This window comes from Anastrepha obliqua, chromosome 3 (assembly GCF_027943255.1).
Source record: "Anastrepha obliqua isolate idAnaObli1 chromosome 3, idAnaObli1_1.0, whole genome shotgun sequence".
Classification (NCBI taxonomy): Eukaryota; Metazoa; Arthropoda; class Insecta; order Diptera; family Tephritidae; genus Anastrepha; species Anastrepha obliqua.
This window is the reverse complement of record NC_072894.1, coordinates 83,258,242-83,284,754: the sequence shown is the minus strand read 5'-3', so window position 1 is coordinate 83,284,754 and position 26,513 is coordinate 83,258,242. Positions and strand designations below refer to the sequence as shown.

At 35.0% G+C, this 26,513-nt stretch overlaps 1 protein-coding gene across 4 annotated transcripts in view; it reads right to left on the bottom strand.

The window, feature by feature from the left end:
- The window catches only part of LOC129242751 (potassium voltage-gated channel protein Shab), a 164,112-nt gene that overhangs the window by 12,545 nt on the left and 125,054 nt on the right, over positions 1-26,513 (bottom strand). For 3 of the 4 annotated variants that reach the window (XM_054879565.1, XM_054879566.1, XM_054879568.1), the window contains exon 7: positions 22,151-22,264. In XM_054879565.1, coding sequence (XP_054735540.1) covers positions 22,151-22,264 — 114 coding nt within the window. Of the gene's footprint in view, positions 1-2,848; positions 3,867-22,150; positions 22,265-26,513 lie in introns of those variants that run through there. The other variant, XM_054879567.1, reaches the window with a different exon arrangement.

Sequence of the window (26,513 nt, the reverse complement as noted above, 5' to 3'; positions counted from 1 at the left end):
AAAAAGTTAATATTGCAACATCTTTTACGAATTAACTAACGGGCCAGTTTATATCTTCACGTGATGATTTGCTTAACATATTCTGGATGCTTTCGTCGCTATTATAAAAGACAGTCGTTTATTATAAAAGACAGTCGTTTATATTGGTAAGAAGAATTATAAACGGTTGAGAGTATTTCGTAATTTTTTCCGTAGAAAGTGGCAGTAAAAGTTCCCAGACTGCTACTCTCAACTTTGCATAGCAACATCGTCCACAAACAACTTTTAGAAATTATTGAACATTACAATCTTACTACGGGTGGTGTTGATGTTACCGATAGACTGAAATCTAACTATACAGTGGCCCACTTTTGCAAGTGGTTTATTTTCGATCCAGTTTTCAGTGCTCCAAACATCCGTTTTTGATGAGGAGCGACTAGGACGCCCGGCTGACGTGGTAACAGAGACCATAGGTGCGACGACTGGAACGGCAATTAATATTTTACATGATGGATTTCTCCCAGTGAATCTGCTCCAAAGAAGACGAAGGCAGTCCCATCGGCTGGAAAAGTCATGGCGACGATTTTTTGGGATGCGAAAGGCGTCATCATCATAGATTTTTTAGAGAAAGGTAGAATGATCACTGGACAATACTACAGTGAGTTATTGGACCTCTTTCATAAAAAATTGAAAGAGACCCTGCCGAATTTGGCGAAAAAGAAGGTGCCGTTTCACCATGATAACGCACCAGTACATTCATACGACTTTTTCATGTTCCTTAACATGAAGAAATGGCTCGCGGGGAAAAAAATCTAGTTAAAACGAGGAAGTCATCGCTGAAACAGAGACGTATTTTGGAGAGTTCGACAAATCCTATTTTTGGAGGAGTTAAAAAATGGCCGGAGCTTTGGGAGGAGTGTATTATCTTTCTAAAAGGTGACTGTTTGGAAAATAAAATTTTTTGAAAATATGGTGTCTTCATTTCTAACACGGGTACTTATTGAACCCGCTCGTATATGAATTCATTACGTCTTGAACTTTTTAACTTTTTATTAAAACAATCAAAGATATCACATAATTTATTTACTCTTTTGTAAATTTACTTTAAGTGTGAACAAATGTGTTTTGTTAAGTAGCTGAATGCGCTTTTATTTAAAATATATTCAAATAAATTTTTTTAAAGAAAGTTAATATTAAACTCTAAAAATTTTAAATGCAATTAATCCAAATGGGGTCATAGAGGTCCCTATGCAATGCTAGTAAAAAGTAGCGCGACGGACGGCGGGTTAAATATGATTTTCAACTGTGGTGAAGCGCTAACTACGGTTAAGGCTCGAGGCAAATAGTTTATGAGGTATTTTTCCCTTTCAGCACAGAATTTTCTAAAAGTTAGAACACTTCTAATCTTTCTTTCTTGCTGAAATTTAAATTTGTTTGTTTTGAACATTCCTTATAACTCAATGCACAAAAATGGCTGTTAATAAAATACAGATGGCTCAAAACTAGACAACAGAGTAGTCGTTTTTCTAATTTACTCCGATAAACTCGGAGGGCCAATCATTTGGCCTACCTGATCATTGCAGTGAATTTCAGGCGAAAGTCACTGCCATAAAATAGAGACTTACGGTAATAAAAACGAGAGTATTATCCGCAAATGAAGTTTCATATACTCGGACAGTCAAGCAACAATAAAAGCGCTGGAATCTAAAAACACGCGTGAAAGGCAGTCATAGAATGTTTGAAACTTCTAAATGACGTTTCTAAATAGTACAAAGTATACCTTATTTGGGTGCCAGCCCACAGGAATATATCAGGTAAGTGCAAGGCAGATGAACTTGCTCGAACCGGTACAACGCTTGATCTCCAACTGGATAAGACGCTGATACTTATGCCTATAGCCACTTGTAAACTACTTATATGTAGATAGGGAAACCATCAACAAGGTAAATACAAGTTGACAAAACTCACAACATGCGAACTAAGCAGAGAGACATGACCGAAATAGAAGAGCGGTCGATCAAAAAGCTTGTTAAGATTTAACAGAGAACCTATAAGAAAAATGATAGGGGTATTAACTGGTTTAACTGGCCATTGTTTAATAGGCAGCCACGCGAGAAGGTTAGGATTCTCGTACTTCGGTTTCTGTAGAAGCTTAGCTATGAGGAGGCTCCGCACTCTTGATAGGGTATTTTTAACTGATGTAGCGGATATAGCGCATCTTAAACTAAAGCTACTCATAGTGTAAGGATAAGCTCCAGTGGTATCACAATGGACCTACGAAAGGTCTAAGTGTGTGGTTGCGACAGCCACCCTACCTACCTACCAACCTAATAAAATATAAAATGAATCAAAATGGTAAGAAGAGTATTAAAAAAAGTAAAAGAGAAACAAGGCAAAAAAATGTGGCTATAAAATTAAGAAAGAAATATCACGTATGAAAGAAAATATGTGTTACTTACCTCTCAACAAGTGGACTTGGTATTAGTTTAATAGATGTATGCTTATGTGTGATCAATTTGGACGTGGTGAATGTGAATTTGTGTTTACTTTTTGTTTGGCTTTTTTAAGCTGCAAATTCATCCTTTTAAACGGGTGTGGATTCTTAGCCAATTTGGATTTATGAAACATACAACTATTACAACTACAACTACAGTTTATTCACTACAAATAACTACGGGTAGAATTCTATTAACTGGGACTCAATACGAGTTGGGCTATACGTTTGGATCAAATGCTAAGGAAAAAATGTCAAAAATCTAAAGAAAAAGAGTTTGAAAACAACCGTTTCAACATACGTACGAGTATATTAAAAATGCATACTTTATACAAATAATAAAATTCTTAAAAATTAAATGAAAAATCCATGCTGTGTAGTTTTAGTGCACAGCTGCTTGTTTTAAAAATAGTATTTATTCGAAATTAAAGTGACAAAAAATATACATACATGTATACTATGCATATAAATATATATCAGCTGCAATATATAATAAGTTCACAAATTTACCTACTAAGTATTCATAAGCATTTCACAAATTCATTTAAATATTTAAATTAAATTAATTAACTAAACTGCAATCACTAAAAATGTGTGTTTTCAAAAGCGTGTTCAAGTGTTTTCGAGTTTAAATTCTTTAAGCTCTGCGACTGCGCCGAAAACAACTAAGTTCTTGGCTTCTTTGGCGCCTTAATATTACAATTGTCTAGTGTGTGTGCATGTATGTGGATGGATGTTTGTGTTTGCTACATTTACCACTAATATATTTATATGTGTATGCTTATGTACATTTCCTTATGCGAAAATAATAAATTTATTAATTTCAATTTAGTTTAACTAAAAGTACTCAAGTTCGAAGAACAAATTTCTTTAACATTTTTAGCTCATTTACAGTTAATAGTTTTTATTTTTGTCACACAAAAATTCACAATTTTAATTTTAACAAATTCTTAAGGTTTTCTATGTCTTTTAGGTTGCATTTATATCGTGTGGTACACCTTCCTCGATTCAATCATTCAATCGACTCAATCATTTATCGTTTTTCCCTCTATACTGTTTGAAGCCAGCAAATAATTTTGTTTTCCGCTTCTGTTTTGTTTTACAAACTGTCATGGAGTTTAACTGCATATGTGAAAAATTGCCTTGAAATTGTTATGGATGGGTATGGTTTATTTTCGGTAAAAAGAAACAGCGAGTATGAATTCAGTTTCATATAGTATTTCTAATTTCGTTAACTAGTCATCGTGCTTCTAGGCATGTATGTATGTATTTTGATTTGATTGTAGACTATGTATGATTTGTTTTTTAGTTTTTCTTGTTTTTATTGTTTTTGTGAAATTTAAACGCTATTCTCACGTAATGGAATACATTCGCCTTGACATCGTGGATAGCCCTTTAAATAAAAAGTAAAAATAAAAATTAAAATAATTATTGAAATAATGTAGAAAATCAAACCGTTTAATTAATTTACGAATAGAATAGACAACTCTTATTTTTTGTTTTTAATTTTTAAGCAAATTAAAATTAACTAAAAGAATAATTGTGTCATATACTTATACGAAATGATCACATTTTTAAAGGTTAAAGACATCGATGGGTAAATGCTTTTAAAAGCAAAAATATGTAGAACAGAAATTGGAAGCGTGTGCAGTAGCTATGAAAAAAACAAGTCACGAAATGGAAAATGCCAGAATGACATTCATACATACATACATACATACATACAACGAATATCACTTTAACGGAATTATAATAAAATTATGGTTTTAGGTGAGGTAAAAATTTCTGACCATTTCCGCTAGATGTCTTTAGTGAGCCATATTTAAAAGGCCCACATTTGGCGCCGGGCGATTATCACTTGTTAAAGCATTTGACATATGTGCCCGAAGAGAGGCTTAGGGAAATAATTTGGCCAAGTTTTTTTACCAATAGAGATGAAGCTTTCTTTAAAATTAGAATTATGAAATTGCCTTCAGAATGGTCAGAATTTATCAAACAGCGCTTATTTGAACCAAGTCGGGTAATTCTGAGCAAAAAATGCTTAGAATTTTTTACTTAACCTATTACTTCGGCTGTAGCAGTATGCCGATATTTGCTGTATTCTTTCACACCTGACCGGCAAAAAGAACATCCGAAACCCGTTATACAAGGCGCAAAATCAATGACGATACATAATTTTTGCAAATGGCGTCGTGCGCCAATCATATTTGACACTTGTGGAGTGTCTGCAAGCGGACAAGCAATGGACAAACGGCGGCGTTAATCTGGTTTACTGGCGCAGTTAATGCTGATTAAAGTTAAAGTGTGACAAGTGGTTTTAAGAGGATTAGTGAACAGCTGATTTGTTTATTGGATATACATATATGTTAGTAAAAAGGCAGAACGCAGTATTTCGAGTATTTGCTGCCCTGATACTAAAAAATAATTATTTATTTTTAAAAAATCTTTAGTTGCTATTTCAAATATCAAAACATTTGATGTAATTTCGATCGTGTTAGTGCAAACTAACATTGCATCCATGATAGTTTTCAGTCTTTCTTGTTCTTCTCTTTAAAAGTTTCATTTCATTTTTCAATACATGTTAACTCTCATTTTTCGGCAATGCTGCCATCGAAATTTTCCTTAAATACGCATTAGTTGCACTTGATTCCAGAGATAGTTCCGAATTAAGTCGTTAATCCCGATTAACGCCATCGTCGTCAAAATAAAGATTTCCATCACTCGCAATCATTTTTTGACTTATTAAAAAAGTTATTCAAAAACAAAATTGCTCCACCTTGTCTCATTTTATTTGTTCTACCATTTGAACGTTTGGTTTTATTCAAGGTGATAGTAGTAGTAAAAAAATGCAAACTTGCATGTTTTTGCGCGTATTTTGTTTTTTTCAATTTTCTGGTTTGAGGGTCAAAGTTTCAATCAAAATGTAAAAAGGCCAGCGAAACAGCAAAAAAACAAAAACGGATATCACCTTGTCATTGAACCCACCAAATCGCAAAAAAAGAAAAAAACAAATCCGCTATTCTTCTGCTAAATATCACCTTGGGTGAATGCGCCTTGGTTTTGTTCGTGTCTAGCAGTTTGACGTTTAGCTGCAATTTCTCAAATATGTACTTTCCAGCGGACCGTACACATCGTTAATCAGGCCACGTATAGTTATGGGCTTTCAATTCAAACCGGTTAGATCAATTAAGGATATTTTGAGTTCTTGCTTTCCACGTAATTTGCTCAATTTCTTGGTGATCTTTTGCAGATCGGATGCCAAAAGAATACAGCTATTAAATCCTTTCAAAGCGATCTTAGTGCGAAAAAACAGAAAAAAATCGGAAAATTCGTTTGACAATAAATATAAGTTCAGGCAAGTACAAAAGATAATGTGAATGTAATCCAATGGCAAAGTTTATTGTCGTTGATTGTATGATAATGGGGGTAACAAAAGGAAATCGTAGTTTCAGAATATGGCAGCAATAGAATAGAATAAATGGAGACACTTCATCGTCGTTTTATACTTTCTTTGAGAGGTAATGCTGGGACTTGCAGGGACTGTTATTTTTTGAGGACTGCTAATTCTGCCACTGAGGTGCTTCGAATGACTGTTATAACATATGCTGAGTTTTCTGTTAGTTATAATATCATTGCTCCATAAATGGAGTTTTCGAAGCGAAAGGCAAAAATTGTCGAAAGTACACTTTGGCCTAGTTGCCATGTTGCAATACTGCTTTTGAGCTCAACCTGTCGTTTCTCGTACTCGCAAATAAAATTAGTTTGTAAGTTAAGCAAACCTTAAAAATCCATGGATGTAGTGATGAAAATAGTACTTTGTTGCCCTCGTTAGAGCAGCACTGCCTCAGAGATAGTCTTCGACCGCTGACAGACCTAGTCTATGGACATGCGCCCCCATGAAATAGTAAACAGTTATAATCTCAGTCTATTGACGAAGTAGAGGACACCTGATGCGAATGAAGGAGCTCGATATTTTCTTTATACCAGATTTGTTATGCTATTCAGCAAGTGGAATCCCCCGACTATCTTTAGTTTGCTAGTTCTAAGCTAACTAGTTCTAAGTTCTAAGTTAACAAGAAGCTAGCAATTCTCTCAAGTGAAGAGAGGTTCTTTTGTCAGAGAGGGAGACTCTTTTCGGTGCATGTCTATCGGGGAAAATGTTGTGGGAAGAACGGGTCAGCCAGAACGCAGGTTTTGTTATTATTGTAAGCTTAGTTTTAAAAATTTTGCAGTTTGTTTTTAATTAATTTTTAGCCGTTGGACTAAATACGTTAGTGCTCAGGTCCGTTGCCAAATCATTTATTCATTTGCTCTTGGACGATATTCGTGTGAAGAAGAAGTTTGCGAAATTGATAGATTGGGTTTAATAATTCGGATTCCTATAATTTGGAAATCAGTCCTGGAGAAATTTGAAGGGGTATAATCTTGGAACCACCATCTTATACTCCATTGAGTCCGACTGCATTACTGCTTAGTTTGAGTTTTCCGTATGTATAAGTTGGCATGCCGAAGATTAAGTAAAATTTAGATTGATTTTGTTGGCGTGATAGGCATTCACGCCGCCTTCATTTGTGGATGCTTTTACCCATGTAACTATATGAGGTTTGAAATTACGGCATGTTCAAGGTGCATACGGTAGTTCAGGATATGTATATATATGGCATATGGCTATAGCTTCCCGAAACTTTTGTTTTATTTTTGCCCTTTTGAGATAAGACATGGAAGACTACAACTAAATTCAGCAAATGAAGATACATACAGTCATCGTCCCTATATGTATGAGCAAATCATACCGATCTCTAATTTTCTTTACTGTGCTCGTCCATTCGTTCATAGGGTTCGAGGAACTTTCTGACACTGTCCGATCTGTAGAATTTATTTAACAATTGCAAGCGATCATTGACGAGGTAGCTTATTGTTTCTGAGGTTCCGTCGCCTTGTCTATGAAGACCTACGTTATGCGCAGAAGACTGTTTATGGGGGAGCAACACGAGAATAGTGAGCTATCCGATCAAAACCCGTCTAAACAAAATTAAACACCCTGAAGACCCTGAGACGTTATGGTGTTTTCTGACGAAAAAATGTTGATCAAAACCAAAAGACCAACCGGAGAAATGACAGATGGCTATGTCCTAATCCTTCACTTGCTCCTGCTGGCCATGCACACGAAGTTTCCAGCCCACGTAAATGTTTCAGATGTTGTGAGCAAAAAAGAATATGTCATGCCACCACACTTCTTTACTCAAGGATTTCGTGTGAATTCTGCCGCATATATCGAGGTTCTAGAGACGGTAGTGTAACTCTGGAGTGATAGTGTACGTGGTGATTGTCCATTCATTTTTCAGCAAGACTCTGCTCTTTCATACAAAGCGATGGCGACACAAGATTAGATGGCTGAAAATATCCATGACCGCATAACACCGAACTCCTCAGACCTTAACCCCCTACATTACTTCATATGTGGCGTAGTTTAGCATGACACCAATAAGAATCCTCGTAACACAATTTCTTCCCTGAAGGCTGCGATTAATACGGTTGTGATAACATGACGAATTATACTCTGTAATCGCACAACGCATAATGCCCTTTTCTGGTAATAGCCAATAATGAGTGTATGGGTTTCCCAGCAAAAGTTGAGGAGTGGGGTCTTGAAGATCGCTTCAGGACAGACAATGTTAAATGTATCTTCAGCATCGAGAAACACTCCTAGTAAAATTCACCGGATCATTCGGCTGCCCTTGCTCTCGCAAGCGAAATAAAATTAAAAAATAAAACCAATACGGTCCTTAAAAATTTTGAAAAATAAGGAGGTAAGACTTTTGACTGAAATTCGTTAAGCTTGCTCTTTCAAAAAATCCGCCTGTTCCGATCGTTGATACATGTTCGTTGACAAGTGTTTGGCAAAAATGGCAATATTTTGCAGAACTTTTGTCTACAATTAAGGTTCAACTTAAAAAAAGAGCAGTTTCTATTTGCACACCTAATAGAAGTACCTTCTTCAGAGTATTATGGAAACTTATACGATTAAATCGGTGCTGGCTACGTCGAAGTGTGATCCAAAGCGCTTTTTCTGCACTTGACTGGTTTGTACAAATTTTGTATCTCGATCATATTGAAAGCCTACAGTTCTTGATGAGCTTTGGGCTCTGATTGTAACTTCGTGATATAGCATACTAGCACAGCATTGGAGGCTGAATGTGAAGAGGGTACCAAGGATATTTGAGACCTTAATAAAATACAGTTTAGGGAAAAGAAATCCATTGTTTTTGTATACAATTTCTACGCAAAGAGCTTAAAACTGTAATGATCGAGCTTAAGCTCTTGGGCGATGCTACGATTACTTACCGACTACGACTACCGGTCAACTTCTATTATTTCTGTGATTTTATCGACATTTTCTTTAACATTAAAAACGCCTGAAGGGAATCGACGTAACTATAATTGCACGTAAGTAGCTGGCACAAGTATCGACATTGTAGATACCATTCATAATGTCAGCGACTTGGCTTCCATTTTCGCTTTTATCAAATAAAATAAAACCAAATTTTCTTTTCACATATCTACCGAGAAAAAAATGAATTTCTTTTTCCGCAAACTAATATGGAGTATATGTAGGTTTTCCGACGGAATAATAGCCTTTATCAATACACGGCAGACGAAAAATCGGAGTTGCTTATACTTTATTCCAGCATTCCAATCCCAGTGCTATTTATACTAACATACCTCATTTTTAAATTCCGCAATTTTCTCTGAAAAAACATTTTCCTTTTTTCGGTAATAAGAATAAAAATATATTTTTTCTTTTGAATATTCTGATGTGCTCTAACGACTCTACATACATACGCAGGTACCCAGGAATAAATGTGTTCAGATATATGAAATTGGATGTATCATAAAAGCACGTAAGCTTTTAAATTATGCATGGCACTACTTATGCACACACATATACATACATATGTGTAGGTGTACATAAAATAAGTGTATGATAAACATGATTTAACATCTCTTTGCTCAAGGAGTTTTTTGGTTGAAACATTTACTCATAGCTCACTAGCAAGTCGTTTACGCCCTGTACCTTAGCGAATTACCGAATCCTTCTAATAAATATAACAAAATAAGAATAAAAATATATTTTTCCTTTTGAATATTCTGATGTGCTCTAACGACTCTACATACATACGCAGGTACCCAGGAATAAATGTGTTCAGATATATGAAATTGGATGTATCATAAAAGCACGTAAGCTTTAAATTATGCATGGCACTACTTATGCACACACATATACATACATATGTGTAGGTGTACATAAAATAAGTGTATGATAAACATGATTTAACATCTCTTTGCTCAAGGAGTTTTTTGGTTGAAACATTTACTCATAGCTCACTAGCAAGTCGTTTACGCCCTGTACCTTAGCGAATTACCGAATCCTTCTAATAAATATAACAAAATACATACAAATTAGTTATCTACATTTTTCATTAGCGAGCGCATTTGTTGAAAAAATACAACTCAATTTTACCATTGTGTCGCCTAAATATAGTAGAGATTGACCTCGCCCGCTTCAATCATACGCTTGAGCGCGTAAAAGTTCTTTGGCGAAGGCGGCGGCCTCGCTAGCCGTTGCATCGTGTATCCTCTGCCGTGGAATACACAAACACGATTCTGGAATATTACAATCAACAATTTTTTAGAAAACAGTTTTTAAATTTTTAACTACAAATGTGTTTGTGTTTATGAATTTAAAAAACACATTTGATTTTTAATATAATTACTAAATATTTACTTTACTTCAAAATTTTCCCAAAGGTTTAAAAAATAATTTTGTTTTGCACGAGCAGCTACTTATGTATTTATTTGCAAAATTTACGTGTACGATGTTTAAGTCTACGGCAGGTTTGGCTTACGTTTGTACCGATGGTCTGAAAATTACATACAGACATTCAGAAATAGGTACATGTATAAAAATGATTAAAAAGATAGAATTATTTTTGTACATCGAATAGTTAGCAATGATTTCTATATATATGAGTATGTATGCAAATTTATTTAAATGAGTAATACGTCAGTTTTTATTTATTTTATTGCAAGATATTTACACATGTGAGCCCAAAACTATATTTACAGTATATAAACTGTATTATGTAAGCAACCTCTCTTTCACACAGCCTATTTCCCCGAAGGATTTAATTACGGTGGAGGTCTCTGCTAAGTTTTATAGTAAGTAAAAGACATTTCCACTGCAATAGAGTTAACTCAAACAACTGATATTTGTGTACATTCAACGCTTGCTGACAATGAATAGTTACCAGAAATGTATGTATATCAAAATTCCGCCACTCAAAATCTGATTAATTAATCTTCTTTGGGTCTGTTGTATGTAGTTATGGCTCTGACTGTCTCGGAAAGTACAGTGTAAAGTGTGTTTACATTTCTGTTGCATCACTGTTAGTATAACATTTTATGTTTGATCAGCAAATTTGAGTTGACTTATGAAGAACTCAAAAGAATTCGAACAAGCGGTAAACGCTGGACAATGCTTCAAAATGTAAATAAGTAATCCTGGTTTTTAAATAACGCCTTAAATATTTAGGAAAAAATGGCGGAAGCTCTAGATTATGGATACGTTTTGACAGAATGTTTACAATTCCAAGCCTAAAACAATGCAAACACGTTTTATTTAACAGTTCATTAGTATCTTTGGGAAAATGTTGTTAAGCTTTAAATTTTGTAAATTGTTTCCACATTCTGGACGGACACACGGACGGTCTGCGCCCTCCTGTACCTCAAACTTTAAACTCGTTTATCTCGAAACGACTTTTTTCGGCCTGGTGTTGTTAAAAAAACAAAAACTATTCAAACGGAACCGTCTTAATATCTTGTTCACAACATCAATGGTTATCGCCCGTACTAGAATCATATTGTTATTTCAATTATTTCGTACTTTTTTGATTAAAAACCTGAACAACGATTTTTAGAGTGCCAAATTCAAAACCACGCCATTTTATCATTTTTTTTTATTCTAGTACGGGACATAGCTACAGTCATACTGATTAATAATTGTTTGGTTTTTGTGTTTCAGATAAATAGAAGAGTCAAAATGGACAACACAGCCCAGGTCCAATTTTTCGGGAGTGTCAATTTCAGCGCCATTTTTAAAATTAAAAAAATTGTTTTTCTTTTTTGTATGTAAAAGAAGTTAAATAAAAAGCCTAAAAAATTTAAATATCGTTCTTAATTTTTTTATTATAAAAAAAATCCTGAAATACCGTAAATTTTCGAGCTCTAGACCAGCGGGACCCCTTAAGGGGGGAAGCTGGTCTAGAGCGCAAAAAATGGGCATATTTTATGAATTTATTTTGACTCAACAAAGGAATCAATCGAAAATCTGTGAAATAGGTTTAATAATATAGCTTTCATGGTACAAATACAAAATTTTTCGTCTGAATTAATTTCAAAATGGCCGCTGTCCAGCAGTTCTCCTAAGGCGCCTTTTTTTCTAGTGGGTCCATTGCCGAAGACGTAAACTCCTTAATTTTTGTCCTGGATCAAAAAATAAAATTTTTTTAGTTTCTATATAACAACAGAAAGAGACGTACGTAGGATTTTTTCGATATTTTGTTTTTTCGCGAAATGGTGCACGTTTGAACAAAAAGTTACAATTTTCACTATAAAGAACGACATAAAATTGTTGATTAAAAAAAAAACTATGTAATATAAAAAAAAATCCTACGTACGTCTCCGGAGAAAGGTATTTCGAATGTATTGTCAAAATTTCGTAAGAATCGGTAAAGATTTGTTCGAGTTATGTCTTCGGCCAGTTTAAAAAAAGTGATTTCGAGAAAAACGCGTTTAAAGTTGTAAATAGCGTTCGGGGCACACCTGCGAGGCACTGCCGTCGAATGAAAAATTTGGGCATTTAGACATTTTTGCTGGCATCCCTCATTTGGTATATTATTTCTAAGACCCTAAAGCACCTTTTAAGACAAAAAAAAATTTTTTCGATTTTTTCAAAATTCTAGACCAGCTTCCCCCCTTAAGCTATAAGGGAATCACTTGTTGAAACGGTAAGATTCAATACAAACAATTTATATATTTTTGAAACATCGACGCATCGAAATTTACTTCCCAGGCCGAGAGTCTCTGCTGCTAGTTACTTTGATTTTGCAATATGATAAAAATAATACAATAAATAAATTTGCTTAAATTGGACTTGATTCTTTTTTGTCATTAGACAAGCCTTTTGTTTGGAAATTTTAAAACCAAACAAACAGTTTTTGTTTTAATATATTACGTTTCTATAAAAGCATTAAAAATTATTTTTAATTTTTAATTTTAACAAAAGTTTTTTAAAAGTTATGAGAAATTAAGAAGTTATACCAAACCCAATCGCAAAAAATCGATATGAAATTGGTATGTATTGGGTTGGCAACTGAGTAATTGCGGATTTCATTCATAGATGAATTCAGTTGAATTTTTAGGTTCGCAGATGTAGTATAAATGTAAAAAACATTTTGTTATTGGATAGTTTGCAATTCAGTTGTCAATCAGTAAGAAAAGTTTTTTGATCGGTTGCGTAGTATTCGTTTGGCGTTCGTTGAAAAATGGAAAATCAAAAGGAACATTTTCGTCGTATTTTGCTTTTTTATTTCCATAAAGGGAAAACCGAATCGCAAGCTCATAAAAAGTTATGTGGTATTTATGGTGATGAAGCCTTAAAAGAACTGCAGTGTCAAAATTGGTTTGCTAAATTCCGTTCTGGGGGTTTTGTACTCAAAGATGAAAAACGCTCTGGTCATCCAGTGGAAGTTGATAACGCCCTAATCAAAGCAATAATCGATTCGGATCGTCACACTACAACACGTGAGATTGCAGAGAGGCTTCATGTATCACATTCATGCATTGAAAATCATTTAAAACCACTTGGCTATGTTCAAAAACTCGATACGAGATTCCTCACAAACTGAAAGAAACGCATTTAACACAACGCATTAACAGCTGCGATTTGCTAAAGAAACGTAATGAAAATGATCCATTTTTAAAAAGGCTGATAGCTGGCTATGAAAAATGGGTTGTTTACAACAATGCCAAGCGGAAAAGATCGTGGAGCAGGCCAGATGAACCAACTCAAACAACATCAAAAAAAGGTTTTGTTATCAGTTTGGTGGGATTACAAAGGAATTGTCTACTTTGAACTATTACCACCCAACCGAAAGATCAGTCCCGATGTCTACATTGAACAACTAACGAAATTAAAGAATGCAGTTGAAGAAAAGCTGCCGAATTGACAAATCGAAAAGGTATTGTATTCCATCATGACAATGCAAGGCCATACATATCTTTGACCACATCGTAAAAATTATTGAAGCTTGGTTGGAATGTTTAGCCACATCCACCATATAGTCCTGACCTTGCACCATCAGAATACTTTTTGTTTCGATCTGTACAAAACTACTTGAATGGTAAAAATTTCAATAATGATGATGATGCAAAAGGTCATTGATCAAAATGGACAATACATTACAGAATAAAGTTATTTAGTTGCATGAAAAAATTATCTTTGATTTTCTAAAAAAATCCGCAATTATTAGTTGCCAGCCCAATAATTGCGCAGTAGAGATTTTAAGTTTATCTAGACGATAAACAATTTCAAGGCGCGTTATATAGTTTGAATCTTGATTGAAGGAATTCATATCATAGTCCGGAGACTCATTGGAATGTAATGCAATTTTTAATAAATTGTATCACTTCTATATCAATTGATTTAACTACTGTATTGTGTCTTAATTTTATAGCATAGCAGCACATCATATGGAAATATAACAGTGAAACTGAAATCGTCTATGTCTTTTGTAATACTCGATGAAACCTAAAACAAACTACTAAATATTGAATTGCAACCGGGCTTGAGCTATAATCGAAGTTTTTAGTCTCTAGCTCAGTGATAAGAGGTTTAAAAGTAGGCATGCAGGGTCTTTAAGAAGAAGTCCGTGGAATCTAAAGAATTTCGACACATTTTCGACAATATTTTGTCTTTGACTTTTATTTTTTAAAAAAGTGATAAGTGTTATTTAGGGTCCCAGATTTTCATTATAGCACAAAAAACACTCATGCACTCAATTGGCCACGTGATCGCTATGTAAAGATAAATTGTTATTGAATGCTTATTATTAATAGTTCGAAAATCTGAACTGCCTTGAAAATAGTTAATTATTGAACGACTTTCTTTAATTTACATCAGTTGAAATCTGTCCACTGCGACTGAATATTTTTGAGTTAGCACCAGAATTTACTAGGTATATATTTAAAACTACCAACTAACAAATAAATAAATACTAAATAAAATATTTTATATGGAACTCCTGTATTTTTTTACGCGGTTAATATGGGAAAACTAAATTAATACTAACATATGTATGTAGAAACAAATATACCACTTCTGAAATCTACTTTACAAATATTACATAACATTAACGAAACAAGCTAGTTTTCTGTTTTGCTAATTTCCAAGCTTGAAAGATTGCCTAAATTTGCCATGTCATCGCCAAATAGGCGTTCCACTACTAATTTTGCATCTGCAAGCTGAGCTGCCAAGTACAGCAATTTATTTTTGAGCTGAGTAATGCCAGTTCAATTTAGCTCCAGCTCAAATTGATTATTTCAGATGTTCTCAATTTTTTTTGTACTGCGACTCGCTTTCCTTAATTTATTTGTGGCGCCCTTTTAACCCAGATATTCTTATTGGACTGCACCTGGTTCTTCAGTGCCTACACCTGCGTTAACATTGCTTCAAATTTGCTAACAGCGTTATTGTGTAACAGAACACAGGGATCAGCAAAGCGCGAGGATAAAAAAAAATGTCTTTTCAGTTTTGCAACACAGTTTGTCAGTGTAAACGAATTTATGAAAACCAAGACAATTCTTAATTCCATGCCCAGAAATTAAAAAAGTTTGTCTTTGTAGAAGTGTTGCCTTAGACTTAAGAATTTTGGCAATGAAGCTCAGGAATTTATTGGCAACGCTGACTGGAAAGAGCCGATTTTCCTTTAGATTGAAATTGACAATCTTGAAACATAATTTGAAGGAATGAGAGGCATTATTAATAACGTAACTTTTGAGAAACATATTCGAGTGAGGGTTTTATCGAGAATCTTACTTATTTAGTAGAAATCAACTCGCTTACCAGAGTGAAAAATCATGTGAATCAGCCTTACACGATCTTGTCAGCAAGATTGAAGCCGGGCTGAAAGGTGACAAGTACACATTGGGCGTATCCGTGGACATAGAGGGGGCTTCAATTTGCAATCTGTTCCTCTGCCTCTACTAACGGAGATGCAGGAACTCGGATTTTAGGTCTAAGCATATGTGGACGATGTCTGTGCGCTACCATCGGGTAAATCCCAAAGAAGGCTTTGCATGAAAATGCAGAGAATTCTGGATAAAATCGTCAACTGGTACGCAAGACAAGGTCTTTCCGCCCATCCGTAAAAAGCTACCTTAGTCTTCACGAGAAAACGGGAATTGGATGGACTTAGCCTTCCTGCACTGAGTGGCACAGTTTCTCTGAGAAAGTTGAATATCTGGGATTAATCTTGGATAGGAAACTAACTTTGAAGACACATGTTTTGCTGAAAGGGGATTGCACATTAAAGATTTTTCAACAATGCTGTTGGTAAAGCTTGGGGTCTGAAACCTGCTGTGGTCCTGTTGATATACACAGAACTTATCCGAGCAATCTTCAATTATGCCTCTGGGGATTGGTGGCGACCAACCACGGTTAAGTCCACACGTCAAGAACTATACAGATTGTAAAGAAGTGTATATTTAAGCAGTACGGGTGCCATGAGTACAACCTTCTGTAATACGCTAAATGCTATGCCTGGTTTCCTCCCAGTGGATCTTAAGATACAGAAGGAAGCAATTAAAACAATACTCCCTAAATATGGTTGCTGGCACAAATATGGAACTTCGGAGAGAGAAAACTGTAAATTGATATCTGGCCAGTATCCACTATGTTCAGCACCTAAAGACGATTTTCATTTGAAAGGAAATTTGATGTCATTGCGTGAGCAATGGAGTACTCAAGAGTGCATTTAAAGAGGTTTGACGGATATTTTCATTTCCGATGAGCCCAAGACTGAAATACTATAGGTTCTGGAGCTGGATGCTACTTAAACGATAGTAATTACCATTACGCTATGGGAGGAATGGCAACTGTTTTCCCAACGGAAAAAAGAAGCTTAATTCTGTTGCAAGACTGAATAAGCTTGTGCTTATATGGGTTCCAGGACACCGCGATATTCAAGGAAGTGATATTGCCAATGAATTAATCAACTGCGTATCAGCGTTTACCCCGCAGGGATCAGTAGGTCAGCGATTATGTATGCAATTTACAAAAAGAGTGATGGACCAGTCTAGAACGCTGCAGAACTGCAAAGTGTTGCTGTTTCTATTTTATTCTATCTCTTGCTCTCTGCCACTTCTCCCTTTTTCTTCTTGACTATCAAATCTGTTACTTTCCAGAGCAGGGAATACAATAGGCTTTTCAACCTGAGTCTTTCAGGAGTTACCATTCTCTAGGTGCTTTCTGCCTCACCCTTTTCAAATTAAAATTTTTAAACGTAACTTTTTGAAATCTCCTTAGAGTCCTGACCCTAACCTTAGAGCACGCCACAGCTACTCATTTCCCTCGAAAATCGACAGTCTTGGGCACTTAGATCAGCTTATTTCGACGTAGTTTTTTGATTACTATGTAATTATATTTTATTCCTGCTTAAAGTGAAGCAAAAAATAAACACAACATTGGAATGTATTGCACGACTTGCTAAAATTCTGCCAGCTGAAATATACAACCAAAGACATTTTCGATACTGACGAAATGTATTAAATATATTTGCACTGATGGTGTACTTGTAATGACTGGGAAATATAATGATTGCGTAGCCAGATATAAGTAAAATGCGTCACCGATACTAAAATCGATTTTGGCCAGTTTGTCGATTTTTATTTTGACCGGAAAATGTAGCTAGGATGCCACAGAATCACACACGACAAGAATATCTGTGAATTCAGCTTTGTACAAGCACATTATGCCGAATAGATTACAAAAATTAAAAAAAAAGTAATCGGGGCACCATTCTCAAAAAAAAAAAACGCGTCGAATGATGCAACTCTGTGCGTCTTAAGCGTTTTAGCTTATGGATACAATAGATATTCCGTAAATTTGAAGCACTATACTCGTATGTATGTATGTATATGTGTCAAAATGTTAATCTTATTGTTAAGTTTAAGGGAGACATTTTATAAATGCAAATATGTACGACTGAATGGTGTCTTTGGATTTTTCTATTTTTACCTTTCTCTGTTTGGTAATCGCTTTCCGAAGAAGCTTAACATACACTAAGACTTATTTAGATAACTCAAGCTTCTATTCTTCAAATTTAAAAGAATTTCTTTATGACAGCAAAGGAATTCATACAATAGCTACTAAAATTGAGAAAGCGAAGCAAACCAATACCTTCTAAATACAGTTTTAAATGCTAATGCGGAACAAAGTACATACGTGTTCATATCCAAGGCTAACATTTATCTACGTACTTGATCCTACTTTTTTACACTATAGTGTTACAAAAGAAATTTAATTAAAAAAATAAGGAAGTGTCCGATTCCGTCCGGCCCAACTTTATACCCCCGTGCACATTTTAGTAAAATTGAATTTGGGCTGGCCGTTAATTTTTGAAATTAAACAAACTCATACAAAATTTGGCCAAAAGTGGGCGATCTCAATAATTTTTATGTCCGGAGCAATACGTAATAAGTTTGGGTGAATTTTATTAAGTCGTTCTCGAGTTACACGCATTTACCAACAAATGAGTGTGGCACTGCCCATTTTCCAAAATTGAACGTTTCTACGAGTTTTGAGTAATTTTGTTTTATTTAACGTTCTTTCCTATTTTAAAAATCTCCGTTAAGTGTAAGGCCGTGTAGTTACTGACCGAATTCAGTTATTATCTTTACCAAACTACATAGAGCAAGAGTAATATGTGTACCAAGTTTTATCGAAATGCAGTCAAGACTGAATTTACTTACTTACTGCTGTTCTGATCTTCTCGTGGTGTGTAGGACCTGTACATACAATAGGGGATTCTACCTTACGATATGATATGACCCGAGAACCACCAATGCGACAAATCCACCTACTAATTCTACAGTTTTTGTGTACGAGGCCATAAATCTTCGGCGAGCCTTTCCATCCTTCGCATCCATAGAATAGCACTGATTTGACATTAGATTCAAAAATACGTATTTTTGTTTTGCGTGAGATCTGGCCTGATTTCCATATGTTCCTCGCATGCCATGTTTGAATATAATGACCTAATTATTGAAAAGCCTGTGCACAATACCAAGCATCTAACAGTCATCTGCTTGTACTATCTACTGTCTGGTGAAAAATAATATTGCTCCCCATTTTGTTTATTTTCAAATTTGTAGCAAATTAGAAGATGTTTTTTTCGGACAAAAGTATTGTCAGCCCTTCTTATGACCATTATTAATGAAGTTCTAAAGAACAGGAAGGCATATTCAGCCAAACTCTATTTTTTAACACGGGCTCGCTTAAGCAATGCTCATCATCTAAAAATTACTTATGGGAAAGGGCGCATAGTTTGTACTTGTTTAACATGTACTGACTGCTTTTCAGAACTTGATGCTGTCAGCAGTACAGGTAGTGACTACTTTATGATACGATCAACCCACAATTCATTTCTTAATTTAGCATGAAGTTTGCCGCTCTGCTGTTTTATAAATACATCTTTGAAGTCCATCTGAGGGAAAATGGCAAAATGCCCCCTTTTTCGTGGTGAGTGAATAATTTGCACAAAATATCGAATAAAAATGTTTGGCATATTTGATCCCTTTGTGGAAAATTTACCACTACGATTAATAAACTCGTATTAAAATGCTCTTCAACTGAATGAAAGCTGAAATAGTGCCCTTACTTTATTATTTTTAGTACTTTTCTTGCTGCTCGCGGAATTATTACTAAAAGTGAGTCCATAGTTTATTTTAGTTAGAAATAATGGCAGAATGTAAGTAAATTTTTTTTTAATTATATCACGTTGCTTATGAATATTTGAATCCTTCAGAAAGCCTTCTTTGAAGCCTTCAAAAGTTTTGAATTAGCATAGGAGCAGATTGCAAGGAAAAGAAAATAAAACAAAGTTTATACAGGGGAATTCATTATATAATAGATGACTAGATACGAAACCCTCTCATTTTGTATGAGGGCGCGCCCAGGAGCTCGTTTAAATATTTGGCAGCATTGCCAATCCCTGGGCTGATAGTCGAAATAGCGGAAAATTGTTCTACCAAGTTTTTGCTATTACTTACTTTTTATGTTATATTCAAAACTTGTAATATTTTATGTATTTCTTAATTTGTGTTTAAATTTTGAATAATTTCACTTAAATCTGAGTTTTTGAATTCTTTGTCTGTTTATGTATTTTATACTGATTGTGCCTATTTCTATTATATGTGGGTGTATACGATTTCACGTCTGTGTCACATCGAAGAAATCCTCGGCGTATTTTTTCTACTATGATTTCTAGTTTCTAGTACATGGAAAGTTGGGCAGAGTTTGATTAAGTGGCTTTACAGAGGCAAATATTTTCCAAAATTTTCGAAAACATCTGATTTATTTGTTGAGCAGAAACATTCTTTTTTGAAGCAAATTTACTTCTTTAGCTCCTGGAAGATCGAATATTTTACATATTTGAGAAATAGAATTATTTGGTCGGTGGTTGTATTTATTGGTAATTTTTAAAATGGGCCTACCTCAGATTTGGAACAAAATGTGTACCAAGTCTCGTTAATATTGGGTTGGGGAATAAATTGACAGCGTTTTTATATTTTCTTTGATTTTAAAACGATTTCTTTGCTGTTTGGTAAAGGCTAAGTATTCATTCAATAGAACTCTTTCTGTTCGACAAAATTATGTTAATTGTATTTTTGCGTTATTTAATTTTTTTAATAGTTTTGAGGCTTAGAAATGGAATACCCAGGAGGCAAAAATCAAGATTTTCGACATCTGCTCTTCTTTGCTTTTGATCGAGATCAAAAAGCTGCCAAAGCAGCCCGGAACATTTGCATCGTTTATGGGGAAGGTCTACAGCGAGTCTACAGCATCGAAATGGTTTGCAAAGTTCAAAAATGGCGACTTTGACGTCGATAACACGTCCCGCAACGGAAGACCTTCTGAATTCGATGAAGAACGTCTCAAATCACTTTTGAAGGAGAACAGTCACCAAATCAGTGGAAAATTGAACCGCGATCATAAAACGATTCCCAATTACCTTCATTCAATGGGATTTGCCGAAAAATTGGGAGTCTGGGAGCCTGGGTGCTTTACGAGTTCAACGAAAAAACAAAGAAAGTCATCTTCAAATTGCTTCTCAGCATCTTGCCCGTCATCGACAGCGTATTTTGTAGCGAATCGTGACGGGTGCATATACATACATCAATATGAGTGGGTGGCTATAGGATACACGCCAAAGCCGAGAGTCAAGCCGGATCTTCATCCAAAGAAGATCATGATCAGTGTTTGCTGTGACTGGGAGGGTATAGTGCACTGCGAAATGCTCGAAAAGAATGCTTCGATCACCGAGGAGCTCTACATTGCCCAGCTACACCGCATGAAGGAGGTTATTTGATTGAAAACCTGATCGACATGGTCAAACCATACTCCTTCACGACAATGCCAGGCCCCATGTTGCACAAGTCGTCAAAGCTACACTCCAGGAGCGCGAGTGGGAGGCCTTTTAGCATCCGCCGTATTCTCCGGGCCTTTTTCCCGACTAATTACCATATTTTCCGCTCCCTGTCAAACCATATGAAGGGCATTACCTTCGATAACATAGAGATCCTTAAAAACTGGTTCAACAACTCCTCTGACACCAGACCAGGCGATTTTTCACGGAACGGCATCAACAAATTGGTCGAAAGGTGGGAAGGGTTGTAAACAGCAACGGCGAATATATAATTAATTAACTTGTTGATATAATTATTGCTTTTTGCTTAAATAAAAGTCTTCGGTAAAAGCGCTACGAACTTTTTCCCCAACCCATTATAGGTATCTCAACTTTTATTCGAGGCATTCGATGCTTCTTTATTTTGCTGCTAGATACGAGTATAACTGTTATGTGAAGAAGGTTATACAATACTCAAAAAGGTGTGAAAATAGGATCAAGTGTAGATAGGATAACAAATATTTTATTATATTAAAAGTGTATTATAAAAGTTAATATTTTTCATTAAATATATAAATATACTACTATTAAGTGCAATAGTGATTTTGTGCATGGAAGAAAGAATTAAATAATTAAAACAATAACAAAAGGAGAGCATAGGAAACTAACTGATTGCGAAATATATGAACATTAAGTGCTTCTGTACAACAAGTACGTGTTTGTGAGCAAGCAAAAAACGTAAATTACAAATTCAAATGTTAAAAAAGTATCGTAGTTGCAAAAATGGTAAAGCAAACATACATTTTTGGTTTTATTATATATATTTTTTATAAATTGGCTTAAATTTGTTATTGGTGTTATACTTAGGTATATGCGCTTTAACAAATTACGAGTATTACTGCAAAAAAAACAAACAAAACAAAGTGAAAAATACCTTCGTTGTGCAGAAGCAGCATTCAAACTCCACAGGTACATCCTGTTCCAGATTATCCATTCTCTGGTTTTGCAAATTCTCGAGTGCCACCTGACGTCGCAGCTCGGCCACTTCCTATAAAATTGTGAATAACGATTTGTTTTTGTTTTCTGATTTTGCATATATTTTACATATATTTAATGTTGTTTGTTTTTTGTTTTGGTTATTTTGTTGGATAGCTGGACTCAATTAGAAGTGATAGGATTATAGCCGATGGTATTGTTGGATGAGGGATGGGGGATTTGGTTGGCTGTTAATGTTACGGTAAAAGATTAGGGAATTACTAGTTGCAGACAGGATTTGGGGTTAGAGTGGAAAATTACAAATCTTAAGTGTTAAACAAAACTGAAACGTTAAGTAGTTAAGTAAATATTTGCATGCCAAGCGGCACAGTTGCGCAGCAAGTAAGCTTAATACAAAGCATTGTGCCACATTACAGTGATAAGTGTTAGTACATCAGTATTTGAAGCGGTGCAAAACAAATTTCATAGCACTTAAGTATTTTAATCAGTGTTTGATAGCATGCCAGCGACAAAAAGATGGCCAGACGGTGGCTTATAAGTGAACGAAGAAAGCGGCGATGGCAGAGCGTCAATTATATAATATTATGTGCAAATATTTCAATCTATACACACATAGATATACGTATACATACACATATACATGTAAATACATGCACGTGATTATTAAAGTGCAGTTGCTAGTGTTGGAAAGCGTGCGACTTTAAGTAAAATATACAGATATATAACTTTATAAATATATTATAACATTTATTAAAAACACCAATCAGTCGAACTAGCATAAAATACTGGCATGATTTATTTATGTGCTTGTGCCTATACTGCTATAAATACTTATGTCAGTCAATTTGCAAATGCCAATGGTAATAATGTTTTATATCAGCTATTAAAATAATGGGTAAATGGATGTGTGTATGTATTTTATGTTAGTATGTCTTAGCATGTGCTCAGATAGTGAAAATTTTCATAATTCATAAATTCTGTCAAAAAAAGTATCTGGTTTTGGTGAATAAAACACAAAATATCGATTACACTAGAACGAGGGTTGCCTTTTAACAGAGTTGCCTTTGCAACTCTTCGTGTGATTAATAGTAATTCGAAATTTGTGTCGAAAAGTTTGGTGTTTTTTAACATAAACTTATAAATGACGTTTTCACTTACGAGCTTTATTTCTTCTTCTTTCAGTGAGTTGAAAAATTTACCTTGCACAAAAAAATTTCTTGTTACGATTTTCGAGGTGGATTATCGAGACTGAAGTGCATTGATCAACTTACTTCGACTTTTGGAGTTGAATTACCACACTTAGCTACTGTGAAACGCTGGTACAAAGAGTTCCAAAGTGGCTGTCGATCCGTCTAGAATGAATTTCGAGAAAGACCGTCCAGATTCGGTTGTAGTGCTTTAATTGATAACGCAAGATCATCATCCCTGCCCTAAAAAATAGCTATTGCTGTTGCTGTTGCACCACTGGAAATTCTGCTGGATTAACAGTCCCGGAGGTGAATTCGGGTCGTATGGTTAACGTAGAATCGATTGATATGTCAATGGACTTGCGCCGATTGGTATAAAGAAATGTTGGAGAAATTTTACCACGGAGGTTCACAGCACCTCTATGACACTGTAACAAGTGAGGAATCTTGGATCTATGCATGACAACTGGAAGCAAAACAGTTATCGACATTACGGGAGTTCCAAAATGAGCTGAATTCAACCAAAGTTGTTTGCGGAAAATCACATCAAAGCAAATGGTCGTCGGAAAATCTGGTCATGTGGCAACTGTGCGTAAGAGAAACTGAAAACAGTCAATTCTGAATGATACACAACCATTTTTTTGCCAGAGTTTTTCGGAGTAACCAACCGCCGAAGATGAATCATTCTTCTTTAGGACAATGCGAGCTCTCGAGTATTGGCCCACACAAGAGAGTTTTCGAGCACTCAAGAGATCGAGTTATGGGGTAATCCGTCTTATTGCCCAGATTTGCCATCTAATGATTTCTTTTCGTTCACGAACATCAAAAATAAAATGCTAGGTCAACGTTTCTTAACGTATGGAGAAGCTGTTGAAGTCTTTAAACAGATCGTTTTGGAGGTATCCACTTCTGAGTGGCAAAAGTGCTTCGAAAATTGAATAAAGCCATTTTCATTATTTTTCAATCTGTTTTTATTATTAGGCGCAACATGTAAAAGGCAACTATTGTATACAAATATTTTTTTAAAAAGTGGTGCCTCGTTAAGAAATTCTTTTTCAGACTAACTATGGGTTGTGGAATTTCATATGAGTTGCATTAATTTTTCCTAAAAATCGTTTTTGAGTTACTTGCAGTTATTGCCAAAAAGACTCCAGAAAAGTGAATAAAACTAATAATTTCTGGACATGGATCGAATTCCGAGTTTTGTGTTGTTTTGTTGGGAGGCCCAAGAAACAGCTAAATTTTATATAGCAATATTGAAAACCAGATCGTACAGCGATTATTTTCAAGTCAAAGCAAATTTTCCTCTTGTACAAATTGTATGATACTTAAACCAGTTGTATTTACTTTATCATAACTTTTACTTTTTCAGTCCGATTTGGGTATTCTTAGGCTTCAAAATTTTTTGGTAAATTTTTCCTTCCTTATTTGAAAAGGCGTTTTTTGGGTGTTTCTTCAAAAACGTGGAAAACAGGAACGAAAAAAGATTTTTTATTTTGAATATTTTATTTTATGAGTTATTGTTAAAAAATAAAAATTATGTTTTGGCCATACCAGGTTCGTTCAAAAAGTTGTAAGCCTTCAAAAAATGATCTTCACATGGACAATGGACACAGATATAGCCGGTTAAACTGAACCAATTTTGATGAAATAAAATTCAAATGACGTAGAATTAATGTCGTTATCGTGTGAACTACCACCATTCGGGGGAAAAAAATTTAGTATTTTTTTCGAACATTTAAAGTAAATAAGGGTCAAAAAACGATTTGTCATTTTTCAACGTCCACCATTTTGCCAACTTTTGGTTTTTTTTAAGATCGTAGTTCACACAATAACGACATTCATACTGAATAGGAACCTTTTTGTCTTTTTGATTTCAAACACCTGCGAGCTATACCTGTGATTCCAGGAATCCGTGTTGCCAGCAACAACCCTTTTTTTTTTTGGAAAACCATTTTTTGAAGGCTGACAAAATTTTGTTCAGCGGTGAGGCGCATTTCTGGCTCAATGGTTACGTCAATAAGCAAAATTGCTGTATTTGGGATGAAGAGCAACCAGAACAGGTTCAAGAGCTACCTTTACACCCAGAGAAAACAACGGTCTGGTGTGGTTTATGGGCTGGTGGAATCATCGGTCCATATTTTTTCAAAAATGATGATGGCCGCAACGTAACTGTGAATGGTGCTCGCTACCGTACATTGATATCGGACTTTTTGCTACCTGAAATTGAATCTAATGATCTCTACGACATTTGGTTTCAACAAGACGGAGCCACTTGCCATACAGCTCGTGAAACAATGACTTTATTGAGAAGTCATTTCGGAGAGCAGCTGATTTCACGTTTAGGACCTGTGAGTTGGCCACCAAGATCTTGTGATATCACACCTTTGGACTTTTTTCTTTGGGGATTCGTGAAGTCCAAGGTCTATGCTGATAAACTAGCTACGATTGAAGCTCTGGAAGCCAACATTACGCGTGTTATTCACGACATACCAGTCGAAATGCTCGAACGAGTGATTGAAAATTGGACCTTCAGAATGGACCACCTTAAGCGTAGTTGCGGCCAACATTTGAATGAAGTCATATTCAAAAAGTAAATGTCAAAGAATGTCCTTTCAAATGATAAATAAAGGTTATGAACATAATTTACATTTTTTTTTTTTTTTTTAACTATTGAAAAAAGCACCTCATGATTGATCACCCGTTACAATGTTTCTCGACTAAAAAGAATTAATAAAAATTAAAAATTTTCAAAAACCTTGAAAATACTCATTTCTTAATTTAAGGTTCCAGACAGTCAAAAGGAACTGTTCCGATTGGTACAAAATTATATCAAGAGGCTGAACTTACCTTTTTGTAATTTTTTCAGTTCGTTAATAACTTTGGAAAAATAAATAAAATAAATGGGTGTGACCTCAAAGTAGCCTGAGAAACATTTTTTAACGAAGTACTTATTTCGAGTAAACTAATCTGTATTGCATCGCCTCCTTAGTAGGCCCCTTTCGAAATAATACATTTATGCCAACAAATATTCGAAATATCAAAATATTTGTCAAAGGCACTTTCCAGAACCACTTCAGTTTTGATGCATATGACGTGATCAATTTCACACTT